The 19,278-nt window shown below is 38.5% G+C and overlaps 1 protein-coding gene across 15 annotated transcripts in view; it reads right to left on the reverse strand.

The window, feature by feature from the left end:
- Positions 1–19,278, reverse strand: part of MBNL1 (muscleblind like splicing regulator 1) — a 174,683-nt gene that overhangs the window by 6,866 nt on the left and 148,539 nt on the right. For 7 of the 15 annotated variants that reach the window (XM_080657169.1, XM_080657176.1, XM_080657162.1 and 4 more), the window contains 6 exons: positions 10,128–10,385; positions 8,832–8,885; positions 7,808–7,961; positions 4,020–4,055; positions 3,244–3,338; positions 252–326 (listed from right to left, as the gene is read on the reverse strand). In XM_080657169.1, coding sequence (XP_080513295.1) covers positions 270–326; positions 3,244–3,338; positions 4,020–4,055; positions 7,808–7,961; positions 8,832–8,885; positions 10,128–10,385 — 654 coding nt within the window. In that variant the 3' untranslated portion in view covers positions 252–269. The remainder of the gene's footprint in view (positions 1–251; positions 327–3,243; positions 3,339–4,019; positions 4,056–7,807; positions 7,962–8,831; positions 8,886–10,127; positions 10,386–19,278) is intronic. The other 8 variants (XM_080657173.1, XM_080657174.1, XM_080657164.1 and 5 more) reach the window with 7 other exon arrangements.

Consider the following 19,278-nt stretch of genomic DNA (forward strand, 5'->3'; position numbering starts at 1 on the left):
GGTTTATTTCTAATGTAAACTAAAAACAAAATTTATCTTCCCTAAGTATTATGTATATTTAAGTGATATAAACATATTTATTACAAATTTGGATGATAAAATCCCTCATAACCCATCTAAGATAAAAATATGAGCTCTGCGTAAGTACTTTCCCTGAAAGTTTGCAAACATTTTCTTAAATGCATTACATAGATGCTATCTTTAAAAAATACCATCACAAATATATACTATGTATCACATAATAAACTTACTGTTTAGTGATGAAAATTCTACATCTGGGTAACATACTTGTGGCTAGTCAGATGTTCGGCAGATATTATGGGTATCTAGCAAATAAAAAATTATTTAATGAATGATCCATGCAAGCAAGCCAACAATCAAGAGATGAAAACATTTCAATATTAAATTTTTTAAGAAAAGTGAAATTCAGCTGTCAGGTGATAGTCCTTATCTGGTCAACATAACAGTAAGTTAATGTAAATGTAATGTCAAAGTAGCAACTCAGTTTTAAAATCTTTGTGTTAAGTACTATTCTATCAATGTTATCGGATTTTAAGAAGTAAGAGAAGTAAAACTATCAAAAATTCATGCAGAGCAGTAATTAAAAGAAGCCCTTTTTGTTGGCCTACACACACACACACCCACACCCCTGTGGTTTGAGTTATTCAGTAATCCAAACAGCAAAGTAGAAAATGTCTTGCCTATTTTTGTGCAACCAATTTCTAATATTTTCTTTTGTCCAACTTATGGTATCTAACTTCTTTTCCAATTTAAAATACCAGGTAGGAATTACAGAGGCGTACTTCAAGAGAACTGGGTAAGAGCATAAATTTACATCACAACCTATTCCTGAATCCTAATTGTACCTTTTACTTTTTCTTTTTCTTTTTTTTTTTTTTTTGGTATTATAAATGGGCAAGAGAATTAAAAATCCTGAGAAAATATAATAAGAAACCAAGAGAGGTGACTTATTTCAATAGTCCCCAAAGCCGAGAACTTCCAATATGTAGCCAATCCTCCTACAACCCAGAATTACAGCTGCTAACGTAGGAGAGGCAGCATCATAGATGGAGACTCTCAGAGGACTGGAAGCACAGGTTCTAACACTAGTGACCCATTTCCTACCGTGTAACCTTGACCAAAGCACTTCATTACTCTATGCTTAAGTTTCGTCCCCTACAAAGTGGCACGAATCCCATGTCAGCAAGGTTGTGGGAGGATAGTGAGAACACATACATGAAGGCATTTTCGTTGTTGTTGTTTCAATTTAGAGGTCCTAGACTAATGCAACATATTACAATCCACCGTCTGGAGTGTAAATTAATATGTCTCACTTTTATTTCCATTTTTCAGCTTGACATCTTTACACAGTTTTACAGCATTGGCAAATGGCACGAAAATGTGCTCCAAGCATAATGAAGCTTCTCATACCATTTTTCCTGCTGCTGCAGGACAGGATGTTGCACCCAACAGTGTAGAAGCATCAGGGATGGGGCTGTCGAAACATACCAAGGACCTTCAACACCACCACTCGATGCAGATGAAGGGCCAGCTATAAACTTCTGCAAGCATGCAGGCTGCATTTTGTGGCATCAGCTATTTCCAGCATCGCTAATGTACTGTAGGCATATACATATGTATGTATATGTAGATATAATATATGTGTGTATATATATATCCATTCCCTTTTCTTTCTTTTGGTTGTAAAACAGTATGAAGACCCAAGATTATGCATGAAATGGTCACAGCACAATGCAAAAAAAGTAAAGTGTCCCCTACAACCCAGGTGGCCAAGGGCATGTTGGAATTTGCTTTGCTATAGTTCTGCTTACACCAGCAATTCTACAGTCATGCATGGTACACACAGGAGAATTTGGCACCATCGATCTACCCCATAAATGGATTGCATTGAATCCATTAAGAAATGTCTGCCATAGGGTAAAGATTACTTACTAACATGCTACATATGCACAATCTAGCATTCTTGTAAATGAGTCTGATGTGTTAGCATAAATCCAGGGCTATTTTGACAAGCTTCAGGAAAACTACTGAATGGTCTTTGCCAAGAAATGTTTAAAGCTTGTGCGAATCTTTAAGATACATCCCTATACTGCTTTTGAAATTTTTTAATGGCTATCCTAATAGTTTTTAGTTCTTCAACAGAATACAGTGTGTTGTAGAAACAAGGGTGGCTATTCCTCATAGCAATAACTACATATTCAAATGGCACTTAATTGGTCTTCTCTTCCCAAGGGGCAACGTGTTGATTCTCATCTCATATGGGCTCTTTTGAGATTCACTTGGCTACATTTAACCTTAGTCTGCGGGTTATATGAAATTTGATTTGGCTCTAAATTTTTCATATGCTATTAACCCTACTGAACTTCGCTTTCATAACAAATATATCTGGATATTCAAGCCAAAACCTACTTTATATAAATTTGATTCAATGACAATGCTCATTGAATCAATGTCAATATTTAAATTATAAATATTTCAATAATCATTCTCTTTTAAATAGTCATTCTCGTATACCATTAAATTTAAATTTCTGAAACAGATCCCTTTTACTTAAAAGTAACCTGTGTAATTGTTATTCTATAACGTGTATGGAACACAGAATTGATTGTCTTTTTTTCCTTCATAACTCCCCAACATTTACGGTGGGCAATTACAGAAAAAAAATTTTTTTTCATTGAAGAATCAAAATGTGAACATGAATTTAATCTATTTTTGAATATGCAGTAGGCAAACTTTAACAAATTCATAACAAACTCTGTTTACAAGAGTGGTCTTTTGTGGCATATGTTAGATATTTAAATATTGTGCTTTATATTAAGAATTTAGGCAAGGACTGAGAAATTGTACATACCAGATATTTATAATAAAAAAAAACACCTTAAAATTAGCTGCATTTTTTGATCAGTCAAAATACCTGCATGATTGGTTGAGACCAAATGAGAATTGCTTGTGTAAATATAATTTTAGTAGCTTTAGAAATGGAGCTGCGACAACTTTGGAGCACTTATAAATGGCAAAAAAGCATTCTGCTGCTCATCGTAGAGAGAATGTGTAGGCCAACAAGAGGAATCTTTGAAACCCCATGCTATTAAAGCACCCACGACAGCCCTCACGTACACACGATTCCCACTGACCTCAATGGGAAATCCCCGTGCGTAAGGGCTATTGCATTGAGCCCTATCAGAGTTGGTTTTTAAGAAACAAAGCTGTAAATTAGCAAACCTGGTTGGCTGTGGCTGTTGCAGCGAAGGGAACACTTGTGGCAGATGTTGTTGCTGCGGACACAGTGGCTGGCGTAGCACCGTGCACCATGGGAACTTTCGGAGGGAAAATCATATAAGCAAACATACAGAAGAGTGTAGCAATATGGAAACCATGGCAACATGGAGGAGATAATTGGGCATGGTATTTATCACAGCAATAAGCCATGTGACGGGACATCATCACCAGCGAGTGACATGCAATCACAGCGCAAAGCAGGACAACATTCCAAGGAGAGAAGGGGAAGGGAGATGAAAGAGAAAAAAAAAGGGGAAAAAAAAGCTTGTTACCATCAAATTAAGAAAATTGACACAAACAGGCTTACTTTGCTAAGTCACAAACAAGAATTTTATATAGTGTTCATAGACATTCTAAATCTAAGTCAACATACAGGTATTTACTTCATATATATAATTAACTGTTTGAATGAAAGTAATTTTTCTTATTCACTGTTATAAAAATATACAACATATTACTTTTATGAGATAGATTTTTACACACTAGAACTCATAGTCCAATCAAAATCCACCAAAGGTGACTAAAGGAAAGTTGTGTGTAAAGAAAACATTTATGTGAGTCCATGTCAATTAAATAGAAAATGACATTTAATTGACAGGTGTTAGTAAAAGGGAAATGGACTTGCCCAATAGATATAAGTTAAACTTAGCAGTGGATTTTGAGGGGCTGTGAGGTGCACCACAGGTTTAAGATAATCAAGAAACAAAGCTGGCACCTACCAACACTTGTAGCGGGTGTCATGCACAATATTGAGCCTGCCCATCATGCATTGCAACAGGAAGGTGGATTTGAAAGGGAAAAGAATTAAAACATCCCATCACACGTGTAATTAGGAAATTCATTTGAACAAAGAAGAAAAATTGTTATTATGGGAACAGTGGCATGTAACTGTCAGCACAATCAAATCATACAATAGCACAGTGATCAATTAGAACTAGTCTTGAGTGAAGAATAAAAGCCAGTTCAACTGTCTGCTGGTACACTTTGTTTCTCCTAATTGCTGCCTATTAACTACAAGTATTTTGGGGAAAAATTTAAACCACCTTAATTCTTTTAAAAATAATACTGTCGTTTGTTTTGTTTTAACCTGGTGACTAGCCACCTTGCCGCTTTGCCATTTCTGACTTTAACATATGAACTCATTAACATTTTCTTTATATTGAGCACATGTTAAATAATTAAACATATTATTTATTATTAAAATGCTGAACAATTCAATGCACAAAACTGACTTAACAATGGAAGGAAACCAAAAACATTCATTTTCATTCCCTTGGTTTTACTTTCCTGTTCACTGTATCAGCAACCACACGGACATGCAAGAGCTTGTGATCATCCACATGGGAATTTTATTTGGAGGGATACCAAGCAATGAATTATGGGTAAAGAGAAAGTGAAATTTCTGTACTGCCTGAGCTTGGAATTTAAATGCAGGAAGAATATTTAGAGGGGATACTTTCATGTTTCAAACTGGTGTACTTGGTATCTGGGAAAACAGACTAGTTTTCTTTGCTGGTTTAGACCCTCAGGACTTCTTGGAATAGCTAGTATTCTAGCAAATTCCACACACAAAAATTGGTAATTAGACTTCATTAAAAACCCTGAATGGGAGATAATGAAGATACATACATTACATATGTGGTATTAGCACTGATGTTCACAATTGCTCGACCATGATGTTAAATTAACAGTACATATATATTCCTTTTTCTTTGTGACATATAAACATAAAAAAAAATCTAATTTATTTTACCAATTACAGGGTACCTTCTCAATTACAGAACCACTGTTCTTTCTATGAGATTATTTTAGACTTTTAGATTTTAATATTTCCAATGATTTTACACTTCTATCTTAATCTTGGCACATCCTATTTACATACTAGCAGCATCTGGGATGAACATTTGTTAGAAAAATATCTGCCAATTGAGTCCTGTCAGAGACAGCCCTACAAAACAAAGCTGCCATTGACAACCACCGACTACTCAACGGGCATCCCTGGGACAGCTGCAGTGAGTCTGTGATCACAATGAGACTGTGAGCACAAGGATCGTGATTAACCTTGGTAATGGAGCCAAGGAGGCATCCCCTCAGGTGGAGTTCTATTACAGCGATAGGCGTTATTTAAGACACCTGAAGACCTCTGCCATTTGCTACAGCTACTGAGTCAAAGTCTTGTGCAAGACAACAAAAACAAACCAGCAATAACAGAGACATTACTTTGAGACAGTAGAACAAGCAAAACTGAATACTGTACAACTGGGTCTACATCCTGCGAAAGCAGTAGCCTCTAATGCGAGGGCGAGAGGGTGAAAAGATGAGTGACAAAGAATAACATGGTATTTTAGGAATATTAAACCTAGTTTAAATATTGCAAAGGTTTTATGTTTTAAATTTCCTATTTGTAATTATGCTGCAATTTGCCTACTATATTTCACCCCATGCATAATTAAGCCTGCACATGCTGAAAATGAGTTAACCTTATCCTATCTCTCTAAAACCCTGGAGCTTTTATTATTTGAATTTTAGTTTGAGTTATCTTCCTCATTACCATTATAACCAATGCACACAGTTTGGGGAGGGGTTTGCAGCAAATATAAGGCAGCAATGAAAATACTAGCTAGGGTGCAATAACTCACAAATATGAAGACATAATGCTGTAGGACCCACTTACCAAAAACAAAAATCACTTTTGAAATGATCATAATGTCCATTTTAACATCAAATGGTTTGATTTACTTATAATGATGCACAAATAGCCAATTAAACTCTTTTCCCTCAATATTCAGCATAAGACCAAATTTAAAAGAATGTAGTTGTCAATTTCAAATTTCCCCTATGAAAGATATTTGTATGACAGAATGGTGTGTTTCTGAGGAGTGCATTACTTTAATTAGATGACTTTTTAAAATTGAATTTTTAAATTGATCTGTATGACAATATAGGAAAAACAACTAGGAAAAAATTTACAAGTGAGATGTATGCATAGTTAAAATTACTTCAAGGAGAACGAAAAGAAGTAGAAGAGAGAAAAAGAAACATAATGAAGATTTGGTTGGAGGTTAAAATTTAGATGTGATCATTCAAGCTTATTTAAGTATATTATGATAAGTATTAGGTGTAATTCTTTGAAATTTTATCTAGTGAAAAATTGATGGATTATTTGTTGGAGACAGCATAAATTTAGGGGCATGGCAATTTTAACAAGAGCAAAAAGACTAATTTCAGAAATCTCTGGAAAATTACATATGTTGAGGAATATATTTTAATATTATAAAATATAAGATAAATGATTTTATTTTAATTTGAAAGTGGACAAACTTCAATTTGATAGATATTATTTTATGAGTACAAATATGGTTTATTTATGGTGTCTAGAGCATGGGCTATTTCAGTTAGTGGAATATTCTAGCTCATTGAATACTACTACATATTCTATATGTGGATGACCAGTTCCCAAAGATGCACAATATAAAAAATTGTGCTTAGTGAAAATTCATGTGAATATAATTTATTTTTTTTATTATTAAAAAATAAATGATCACATTCCCTCATGGTATTATGAACTTAAGGCACTGCCAATAGTGTCAATATACAAATGGGTCTGGATCTTTGACACATCTATTAAAAATTTTATTAATTTAAATAAAAAAATAAAAATTACTTTATTAAATAAGTCTCAGAACTCATGGTAGTATTTTTTTGAAAGGTTAAGAGGTAAAGAGGAAAATGGTCTTAGTCTCTGGTTAGTTGAATTTCAGATTACAAGGAGATTAATATGTATTTTCTGAAGTAGATGAAGACTTAAATATCCAGGTTAGTAAGTGACTGATTAATTTATGTTTTTAAATTTCCTAACCTTGTGGATAGTTCTAGAGTGTTTATGTGACTAAGTTGAAATCAACTGAAACCACAAATGTACGACTTGAGAATAAATGTTATCTTCACTGGGCACTTACAGCTATTTCAATATTAGCTTAGGATCAATTGTGATCATAAGCCATGCACTGATTGGTACTGAAGGGAGCACTTTTAAGAGCCCTAGAACACAGTCAGTTTTTTATTCTCCACCTTGAGAACAAAAGGGCTGACAAATCGAAATCAAAACTGAAGGTGTCATTTCAAAGAATTCGAATGGACTCTATGGAATCATGAAGGCAAAGGGGTCTTACAGCAGAAAAGTGTCATAAAGTAGCCTGACACACATACAACACGTTTGGGGAAAGAAAAAAAACAAAAAGCACTACATTTCAATTCCAAGTTGCACAAACAAAAATAAGTACATAAAACATCACTGATCTTTAATCCATGTTTCATGAAGCTACAATTCTTAGTGTCTATGGAAAACCACATGGGATACCTCCGAGAAGTTTTCACTGTTGCCACCTTACCTTCCACCTTATTTATGACTAACAACACATTGGGGGCACGGCTGATTTATCTGCTCTACCAGTAGAACTCTATGTGGACTGGCTGATTCATGTATAAACAGACTCAGACCCCTTACCTGGTGGGAGAAATGCTGTATGCTGTTGTAACTGCATGTTGGCTAGAGCCTGTTGGTATTGGAAAATACCAGTGTTAAAGACTGCGGTGGCACCGTTGGTTTTTTCAAGAGCAGGCCTCTTTGGTAACGGGGGAAGTACAGCTTGAGGAATTCCCTGTTTAGTGAACGAGTATAAAAAACAAATGCCAGTAAAAAGAGAAAAAGAAAAAAGAAAAATCAGTTGAAGGCTAAAATTGTTAGGAAGCATGAGCAAGCAAGCAGCAGAGCACTTAACTACCCACGGGGAGGAGGGGATCCAATAAACAATTTTTAAAACAAAAGCAAGGTAAAAGCTTTAAAGGAAGCATTATTTTTATCAAAAACAACAACAACAAAAAACCCACTAGTTCATGAGCACTTGTTACAATGCGTTAAGTGTTTTAAGTCCCATAATGCTTCAGGCTTTCTCTGAGAAGCCACTGATTTAGGAAGAGAAGAAAAGCTGCACTGTGAGCTCCATGAGGACTGACAAGTATAAGCAATGTTAATAGTTAATTGTACGGAGTGAATGAAACAGGTCAAATAAAAACTGATCCCACTCTGCCCGCCCCCAGCTCTACCTAGACATGCAAATGTCCCAGAGCATGCAAGTTTTTTTTTTTTTCTTCAACACTGAACTTTAAATATTAAAAAGTAAATAATTCTATCGCTAAAGCCATGCTAACCAAAGAGGTACGTAAATATACAGTCAAAATTACAATTTTTATGTCCTTGAAGTATTTCATTAGAACGTTCTACAATGTGGTTAAACTGAATGTGGGCTGCTGGGCTTTCAGAATCTTTCATTGTATGATATCCATCCAGGTACTTAGATTATATAGTCTTTCCACTAATTTTGTCAGGAAACCACACTCAGTTTTTCATTGTACTTTGCAACTTTATAACAGAAAATATATATTTATATATATTAAAATTGATTACAAAAAAAAAACTTGTATCTACAACAAAGCTACATGCCAAGCTAAAAGGTGAAAGGTCATAGTACCAGGTCAAAGGTTGCCTCGAGGGGTCGCTTCAGTGATTTGACAGCCGACTGAGTCTTAATTAGCAGGCAGCGAGCACATGATGGCAATGGGCCAGTGGGGTTCAAGCGCATTAACATAAACAGCAAGCAGAGGTGCATCATGGGGGCAGCAGTGCATTTTTGGGTAGGTGAGAAAAAACAAATAAAAAAACAAATCATCGGAATGCCATATACAACGAATAACAAGACTAAGCATGCACAATAAGGGCACTACTGAGTTGTTATTGGGAGGATAACTCCTCTTTGTAGTTAATTACAAACAAGATACTCTAACAGAAAAAAAAAGTGAAAGGAAGAGAGGAGGAGAGAGTCAGCCTTCTGTATTTTTGCTCAAGTATCCAAAAACAAACACAGAAAAGACCTCTCTCGTGATTATTGTACTTTATGACTATTTTAATGGTCGAGTCATATATTTATGTGTAGAAAGGGACAACATTAAAATAGCTAAGTGAAGAACAAAGAATGGGCTCCTTAAAATCAGCTAGGACAGTGGTCGGCAAACCGCGGCTCGCGAGCCACATGCAGCTCGTGAGCCACATGCGGCTCGCGAGCCGCAGTTTGCTGCTCTGTTGACTAATGAGTTTGCCGACCACTGAGCTAGGGGATCACCTCAAAATTTACCTTCAGACCAGTTTCATATCTATTCTAAATGATCCCATTTCTAACTCCTCTTTTTCTCCTTTCTAGAAAATGGCATAGTCAAGCTTCTCTCCTTTTACAATTATGTTTATGCCATGATATTATTTAAGACAATCTAGAGAGCCTATGTGGTTCGAATCTTGCAGCTAATTCTAAAAACAATTTTGTGGAAGCAATTCTCCTAAATAGTTTCAGATTGTGTGGCTGTTAAAAGCAAGATATATATATATAGAGAGAGAAGAGCCATGGTGTGCAGAAGAGCACACCGAAGGAGAACACTGGCTGATTAAATGGCACGCAGACCTAAGAGCACCGGAGATGGCAATATCGTTAAACTGAAAAGGAGACAGGTGTTCTTTCAAAGCAGAAATGTCAGAGACCCTACCATCCAGAGGAAGACAGAGTATTAAGAGTTAGGCCAGAGGTAGAAGCAATGTGAAACCATTTGAGGAGTTACCCTCACTTTTGTGAACGGTAACTGCATTAGGTCGTGTCTGGGATACCTGAACAAACATATTTTCAGCAAAAAAAAAAAAAAAAAGTTAATAAATGAAGAGCTTGTCGTCAGATACACTTGTTCCCTTTGCTAACAAGGAGTGGGCTGGTGTGCCTACTCACCATGGCAGCTGCGGTGGCTGCAGCCTGTGCTGCTGCAGCCTGGTTGACCTGGTATTGGGCAGCCTTGATCTTGGCTTGCAGGTGTGCGGGAGGATGAAAGTATTTGCACTTTTCCCGAGAGCATCTCCCTTTGATGTAATCCATGCACACAGTGACGGTGTTGTCATTGGTGTCAATCATTGTGCTGTCAGCAGGATGAGCAAACCGACAATCGTTTTCTCCTCGGTTGCAATTGCCACGCTGGTACTCTCGACATACCTACAAGGTCATGAAGTGCAAGAGGGTCAGTCAACATGGAACAAGTTGAATCTGTCTTGAGGATTTTCACTGACGGTGCAAGACTGGTGAAAGAAGGCCACAGATGAAAAGGGAAGACGATCATTGGCAAACAGAGAAGAAAATACCTTGAAAAATTCCTCCTTTTCAGTAAAATGTCCATGAGCAGGAAAATGCATTTATGATACCAATTATGTTAAACACCTAATATAAAATATGTGGATATATTTATTAGTTATTAAGGGGGGAAAATAGGAACATTGCAGTAAAGGAATCTGGCAGAGACCACTTTAACCAGGTGATCGAAGTTAACATCACCGGTAACAAGACGTACAAGTACCTACTTTTATGGGGCACTGGAAAAAGGGCACGCCATCACTTGTCTGACTGCTGAGAATGCATAACCTGAAAATAATCACGAGGGAACAGCAGACACACTGAAAGGGAAGGATGTTTTACACAATATCTGACCAGTACTCTTCCAAAAGGTCAAGGTCATGAAAGACAGAGAAAGGCGTGGTTTGGACAGCTCTGGAGTCAAGAAAGGATGCTGTTAAGACAAATGATGAAATCCAATTAAGCTCTGTAGATTGGCTAACAGCAGCGCAGCGCAGCAATGATAATCTGGTTTTATAAATGACTCTATGGTTATGTAAGATGTTACTATTTAGGTAGGTTGGGTGAAGAACAGGCAGGAACACTTAGTTCTATTTTTGCAACTTTTGTGCTAATCTGAAATTACTCTCAAGTGAAAATGTATAAAGCAAAATTTGATAGCTTTTTTAATAAAATGTTGCCAGGAGCTATTATTTTATTTTATTTTTTATCATTAGAGATTTACTGGGTAGATACATAAAGCAGGTGGAAAAAAGATTAGTTTTTGTTATTGCCTATTTGTTTTATGTCTTTCAATTTTGCCATAGGGACCATGGAGGAAAGGTGAAAATGGATTATTTCGCATTCATTTGCTCAATTTTGACTCTTACGATTATAACTATTAATAAAGTCTGTCATGGTGACTGCTCCTGTCAGGTTTCCAAAGCTGTCTTCATTTGCGATAGTTTGACCTTTTTACCACAAGAGGGCCTTCTAAAACATGGAATGTTCTTTTAATATTTTCATGTTCCTGCTTCAGGCTTCAAGGAAATGGTTTTTAGTTTTCACTGTTTTTACAAACTGAGCAAATAAAGGCCTGAGCACTTTATTTTGGAGTTCAGCGAGAAAGAGAAACGGGAATCCCGTTACTATTTAAAAAGCAGAGGTTTTTTTGGATTTGTGTCCATAAAATGATCACATTTAATTTTAGATCTTTTCCCCATTATATTCATATCCTATTGTCTGCATCATGCTACAGCTTGAAAAGAACATTAGAAATGACATCTTGCACTATTTGGAAACCTCAAACTAGCTAAAGCATTGTATTCCACATACTACCAATGGGCCAATTCTATTCACCAACTCAATTCAATTTATTTAATTTAAAAAATTCATTGAATAAACTACTCTGTGCCAGAACATCTGAGAGATATCAAGAACATAAATATGACCCTGGCCTGTTTGCTCAGTGGTTAGAGCATCAGCTCTGGACCCAAGAGTCTGGGGTTCGATTCCCAGACAAGGTTGCAGGTTCGATCCCTAGCCCTGATCAGGGTGCATGCAGGAGGCAACCAACTGACGTGTCTCTCTCACATCTCTCTCTCTCTTTCTCTCACTCCCTCCCCTCTACTCTCTCTAAAAAATAAATAAATAAATAAATAAAATATCCTCAGGTGAGGACTTAAAAAAAAAAGAATATAAATATGACTTAGAAAGTTACTGATAACCCTATTTTATTCCATTTCATTTATAGGTTTATTGTAATGATTTATTACAATTTTGTACTTGCGGGATGCAATAAGGGAAAATTCTGAAACTGTTTAAGCAGAATTGGTAACTAGCAATTAGTTTAGAATTTGTTCTGAAGCCACCCTTTTCTGAACTTCAAATAATTTTGTCAAATGCTTTTGCATGATATGTTTCCTCCCTCCCTCCCTCCCTTCCTTCCTTTTCCCCAGCTTAAGTTTTTTCCAAACATGGGAAATAAAACAGAAGAAATATACGGAACTAGCTGTTCTCCCATTATTCTTGTCTTTGAAAAGTAAAGAAGAAGTAAAAATATCTTGTGAAAACCTGTACTTGTGAGAACTACAGGCCAGAGGGGCTGGTTTGGCCTGATTTCTCTGATAAATGCAAGAAAACTTTAGACTCTGCTGATCCCCCAAAGAGATCTCTTAGATATAGAATTCTATTAGCAAAATATAATTGACACACAAAATTTCAACAAATTTGATCTTGTGATTCAAATCTGGATAAGAACTTGTACAATATGGAACACAGAAGGTAAAACTAAGTTTGAAAATCCTAACAACGTTACGGTTCTTTTTCTAGTCTCATGCAGTCGTCTGCATGTACACATTTTTCAAATAGGTATAATTATAGTGTAGCTCCTACTCTGTGACCTGCTTTTGCTAAACATTTTTCATTTTACTAAGTGTCCACAGTAATCATTTTTCTATGGCTGCATCGAATTCCATCAAATAGATGTGTATAATATACATAACTTTCAGAGAACATCCAAATCATTTCCAATATTCCCAAATACCATAAATATTGCAAAGAATTTATTCATAACCATAGGCATTTTCTGATCATTTTCTAAGGATAAATGTGCAGAAATGGCATTAGAGGATGAATAAGTGTAAGTACTTTTTATAGTTCAGTTAGTGGCTTTTCAAACCTAGATTAAAGGAACTCCATTCATTTAGCTAGACACATAATATACCTCAATCAAGAATAATATTGGTTGAGTCTTTTACTCTATAATTATTAAGGCAGGATTTGTTATATAAATCAGGTAAGTTTTAAATATTTGCATAGAAAATGAGTAAGAGGTTCTTTCATGGCAAAAAGCATCATTTCAATGAAGATATTCACTGAAAACACTTCAGTACTACCTTTTATTTCCAAGAAAAATCTATGGAATAAAAAATAAAAAGTAATCAGAAAAGCTTCTCAAAGAAATGTGAATTAATTCTCCATAAATCTGCTTCTGTTGATTAAATAGAAGTGGTATAATGGAAAAAGGATAGAGTTTCTAATCAGAAATTTGGGGTTCTAGTTCCTATACGCAACTAGCTATCTATACGATTCCTTGAGAATACTAAGAAAATGTATAGATAGCTTAACACACATCATACATGCCTGGTTAAAATGGACGGTACTGTTATTTGATCTTTAATTTTATATAAACATGACAAAACTCAGCAGTAGAATTAAATTCAGCAGTTCTCTGAAAGTTAAGACCTTGGGATTCTAAGGAAATTAATAGCAATGTTTGAACTTATTCAAAACTGGACAGTCAACTGCATGTTCTGTAAGGAGAGATCCCTTCCAGTAACATGATTGGTGCTCAACATATTAAACTGACTCATCTTTGGAGAAAAACATCCAAAAGCAGGAACAGGAAGCTAATTATAACAAGAAACAGGGACTCAGTCCATTTTAGTATTTTGGGCATAATTTTAAACCTAATGGCCAATTTTAAGGAGCATATTTAAAGACATATACATACCTGTTGCTCAACAATAAGTATCGTGGACTTTATTTTTTTATTAAGCTTGAGCTAGCACGGCACATTAAAAAGAATACTGGATAATCGATAATTTTCTAAGTATCCTCAGCATTAGTGGTCATGAGTAAATAATTTAATTCAGAGAAATTATCTGTATTTTCAATTCAATAGGGTTAAAATTTCCCCATTTTACAATTCTGGTGATTCAGGGGAATGATTTTAGGTAGTTATTGTACAATTAAATTTCCAAGATAAATACATGACATAATATCTAGTTTTAGTCTGTTATCTACTAATTGTGCAAATTTGGTCTATGTGAATCTCATTTTTTTTTAAAAATAAAGAAAAAGACACCCATTTCGTCTATCTCAGAGGATTTCTGTTAAGAACAGGAGTTTTCTTTGAAATCTACAAAGCAGAACCCATCATTAGCATTAGGCCAGAGAACACAAGCCTATTTCTACAGATGACACAGCTAAGAACGTGCAATTGACTTAATGTGATTTAAAAAATCATATTTGGCGATACATAAATGACCAACTAAAACAAATTTCCCATTAAATCCACTGCCACGTTTTAATTAATTTATTCCTATTTATTCCAAATGTGCAAACCAAAAGGACAGGAAAATACAAATATCTATGAAAGAAGCTCATCAATATGCCAAAATGTTCAGATCTGTAGTTTCTTTTATTACTCTTTTTAAATAACAGGAAAAATGGAGAAATTTTAGTGTTAGTTTGGGTAAAGAAGAAGAACAGCAAAAATGAGTGACCAAACCAAGGTCCAAACCTTATTTGAAACAAATTACAACTCTGCCGTCTCTCTAATCACAAGAGAAATAATTGACAGAGACACAGTACATTAGATGGTTTAAACGGGGGTGCAAGGACACTTTTAAGAACCATTCTAAAGCTTTCTTATAGATTTAAAAATATGTTTAAAGTATGTAAACCTGTGTGCACAGAATTCTTAAGATTTCTTAGTGATTTTTCTAGATAAACTAAAGTATCATACAAGCAGTACCCAAATATCCTCTGTGAACACACATAATTAAAATAACATTAACAATAAGCATTCCTTACCTTAAAAGCAGCTGCTTTTCTAATTTTTTTAATTGAATGTCTTTTATATTCAATATATCATCCCAATCTAGGCTTGCTTTTACTGTCACTTTAACCCTCATTTAGTTTTATGTGCTCTTTTCTTGTTTAGTTAATAGGTATCATATATGATTAAAAATATGGTATCTATTAACGAACCAAAAAGGGCACATAAAGCTAAATGAGGGTTAAATCCTTTAAATCATATCTACCTATATATACAAATCCAGTGACCAGACACTGTAACGACCAGAATGACCAGTTGTTATGATGCCCACTGCAGCCAGCAAAACGGCCTGATGGGGGGTAGGGCCAGCTGGCCAACCTCCCGCAGCTGGCCCACCACTGATCACTCTCCCACCCTGATAAGCCTGCCTCCCGCAGCTGGCCCCACCACTGATCAGACTCTCCCACCCTGATCAGCCTGCCTCCCGCAGCTGGCCCCACCACTAATCGGACTCTCCCACCCTGATCAGCCCCTAGCCCCTTCCCCCAGCCCGCCATGCTCCTGATCAGCCTCTCCCACCCCGATCAGCCCACAGCCCCTTCCCCAGGTAGGCCCAGCCCCTGATCGACCCCCCACCCCAATAGGGAGTGGGGCCGGCCGGCCAACATCCTGCAGCCCCTCCCCTGGCTGGTCCCACATCCAATGGGCCCCCATCACCCCAATTGGCCTGCAGCCCCTCCCCCGAGCTGACCCCACCCCTGATCGCCCCCCTACCCCAATAGGGGTTGGGGCTGGCTAGCCAACCTCCAGCAGCTCCTCCCCCTGCCTGGACCCACCCCAGATCAGCCCAGCCACCCTGATCAGGGGCAGGGCCAGCTGGCCAACTGCCTTCAGCCCCTCCCCCAGGCAGGCCCTGCCCCTGTTGGGTCCTCACCACCCCGATTGGCCCGTGGCCCCTCTCCATGGCCAGCCCAGCCCCCAATCAGCCCCCTGACCCCAATTTGGGTGGGGCCCACTGGCCAATCACCCATGGCCCCTCACCCCAGCCAGCCTGGCCCTGATCAGGATGGGCCAGCCAGCCAACCTCCACTCTCTCCTCCTCCCAACAGGCCTGGCCCTGATCCGCCCCGATTGGGGCCAGGCCAGCTGGACCCCACCCATGCATGAATTTGTGCACTGGGCCTCTAGTATACTCTAGTACAGGGGTCCTCAAACTTTTTAAACAGGGGGCCAGTTCACTGTCCCTCAGACCGTTGGAGGGCTGGACTATAGTTTAAAAAAAAAAACTATGAACAAATTCCTATGCGCACTGTGAGCCCGGGACGAGTTGGCTGCTAAGCAGGACAGGCAGCGGCACCCGGTGGGCTGGATAAATGTCCTCGGTGGGCCAGATAAATGTCCTTGGCGGGCCGCAGGTGGCCTGCGGGCTGTAGTTTGAGGACACCTGCTCTAGTATATATATACAAAAGGCTAATGTGCAAATTGTCCCCATGGGAGTTTGACCGAGAGACCAGGAGTTCGATCGCTCACTATGATGTGCGCTGATCACCAGAGGGAGGCACAGAAAGAAGGAAGGCCCCAGCTGGCACCCAGCAGCCAGAGAAAGAAGGCCCCAGCTGAAAGCTGGAAGGCCCCAATTGGCCCTGATTGGCAGCCAGGCCTAGGAACCTACCCATGCTTGATTTCGTGCACCGTGCCTCTAGTAAAAATATATTGCCTAGAGTCTTTCTTCTGTGTCAACATGAGTAGAAGCACCCAGTACCCAGGAGCCTGAATTAGAAACCCATGCCATGATTACCTCAGTAGAATAAAACGTTCAGTACAACAATAACATTTTAAAACAAACTCTAGCTGAAGATATCAGAAGCCAAGTCATTTGTCCACCTTCTGTGAAATACTTTGTCTGTTTTTCTCATATGGACTGCTGATATAAAAATGATACTGTTAACCACATAAAATCTTCTATCCTCAACAGCATCTTAAATAGGTAGCCATTGGTTTGCTTTTCTTTGATTAATGCTATTTTGTGGTATAAATTACCTTAATAATCATCGTTTACCTAAAATATTTTATTATGCTGTTCACCATGTTCTCAGCAAATTACACTGTAGGGTGTTAAGTGAATTGGAGGAGGTAGGTTTTTAATTCAGAGTCACAAATAACTGTACATGAGGTAAATGACGAAAAGTTGGGACTTACAGAAGAGATGCTGGCATCCATTGGGGGAAGTGTCCTGTGGACTCTTTGCATTTAGATGTGCCTGGCAGAGCTGTGAAAAAAACTCCAGAGCCCCACTGCAGACCTGTACCAGTCTTTGGGGATGAGGCCCTGCATTTTTAACAATCATCCCAAGGAATTGGGCCATGAACAAGATGTTATGTTTTATACTTGGAATGCTCAAACATGTTCCCAAGGAGAATGCTAACAAAAGCTAAACATTTCTCATGTTTTAACTTTCTCATGTTTAACTCTGAATAAGAGTACATATCTTTCTGTGACCAACTGATTAACTGGTTGATTGTTTGAATGACTCATTCATTCATTCATCCATTCATTCATATAACAGCTATTGGGCATCATTCATGAGCTTGGAACTACTCTGATGTGGACCTTTTTTTGTTGTTGATCAGATAGCAGTTAGATTTCAAAGATTTCCCTCAGAATACTTTTAACTTGAAAGATGTTCAACAGTTCTTCATTGGATATTGTTTAATAAATAAGAGAATGACTGCATTCAGGGATCCTTTTTGCACCATAAAAAATTACTATTTTTGTGTCTCTTGACACTAAGTCAAATACTTCTTCATAATGAAGCAGAGCATGGAATGAAAACCTCAGTTCTTTCCAGTACGTATAGATTTTAATAATTTCTTAAAATAATCCTAATATATAAAAACCCAGGGTCCATAACATCCAAAATGACTGAAGGCTCGACTGACTGCTGCCGCTTCAGATGCCCTGACCCAGCACTGACTGCTGAGGGGCTGCGGATCAGGGCCGAAAAGAGGCCTGGACAGAGAAGCAGGGTCTCATCCGTAGCCTCTGTGGCAGCTGTTGATCAGCACTTGCCTCTCTCTTTCACTCAGGGCCTGGCCAGCAGCTGTGCCTCTCTTTCTCTTGGGCCTCCGCTGGGGCTGCTGATCAGCCCCGCCTCTCTGATCAGGCCCGTTGATAGGCCCGGAGATGCTGACTGGCATAGAAACCAACCAATCAGAACCAAATCTGGGTGAAGTGCGAGGAGCCAATGGCTGCCTAGGAGGTGGAGCTTTTGACACTGACTGGCATAGAAACCGTCCAATCAGAATCTAATCTGGGTGAACTGCAAAGGCAGAACCTAAGGTGGGAGCTGTGGAGGGGTTTTAAGGGCAACAGCTGTTCGGTGTAAGGTGTAAGAAAGCGATTCAATTTTTTAATGACCGGTTTGGCAGTATAGTGCATATGGCTGGCTATCAGTCCAGATATAGGGATTATGTATTTTTGTCTGCCAAGAGCATCTCCTCCTGATGAAAAAGGCTTCCCCCCATTTAAGCAATCCTATCCTATATAATCTATCTATACTACTAAAAGGGTAATATGCTAATTAGACTGGATTGACCGGCCATCTTCCGGATGTCCAACTTCCTTCCAGACAAAGTCATGGTTATGAGGGCCAAGGCAGAGGCTGTTAGGGGTGAGAACACTTTGGGGCAAGATCAGGCCGGCAGGGGAGGGCAGTTGGGGGTGAGATCAGGCTGGCAGGAAAGGGCAGTTAGGGGCAATCAGGCAGGCAGGCAGAGGCAGTTAAGGGCAATCAGGCAGAGGCAGTTAAGGGTAATCAGGCAGGCAGGTAGAGGGGTTAGGGGAAATCAGGCAGGCAGGCAGGTGAGCGGTTAGGAGCCACTGGTTCCAGATTGTGAGAGGAATGTCTAAACTGGCAGTCAGACATCCCCTAAACTGGCAGTCAGACATCCCCCAAGGGGTCCCTGATTGGAGAGGGTGCAGGCTGGGTTGAGGCAACCCCCCCTATGCACAAATTTTGTGCACTGGGCCACTAATCTAAATAATAAAGAGCTAATATGCAAATGGCCATGATGCCTTCACGTGTAACAACTGATCAGCAGGAGGCTGCGTGTGCAGCAGGTGCGGGTGGGTGGGGACTTGCAGCTTCAGGAACTTGCGTGAGGCTCGCATCTCCGCCCTTGGTGCTGGGCCCAGGGACGTGAGGCTCGCAGAAGC

This window comes from Plecotus auritus (assembly GCF_963455305.1).
Source record: "Plecotus auritus genome assembly, chromosome: 2".
NCBI lineage: Eukaryota > Metazoa > Chordata > Mammalia > Chiroptera > Vespertilionidae > Plecotus > Plecotus auritus.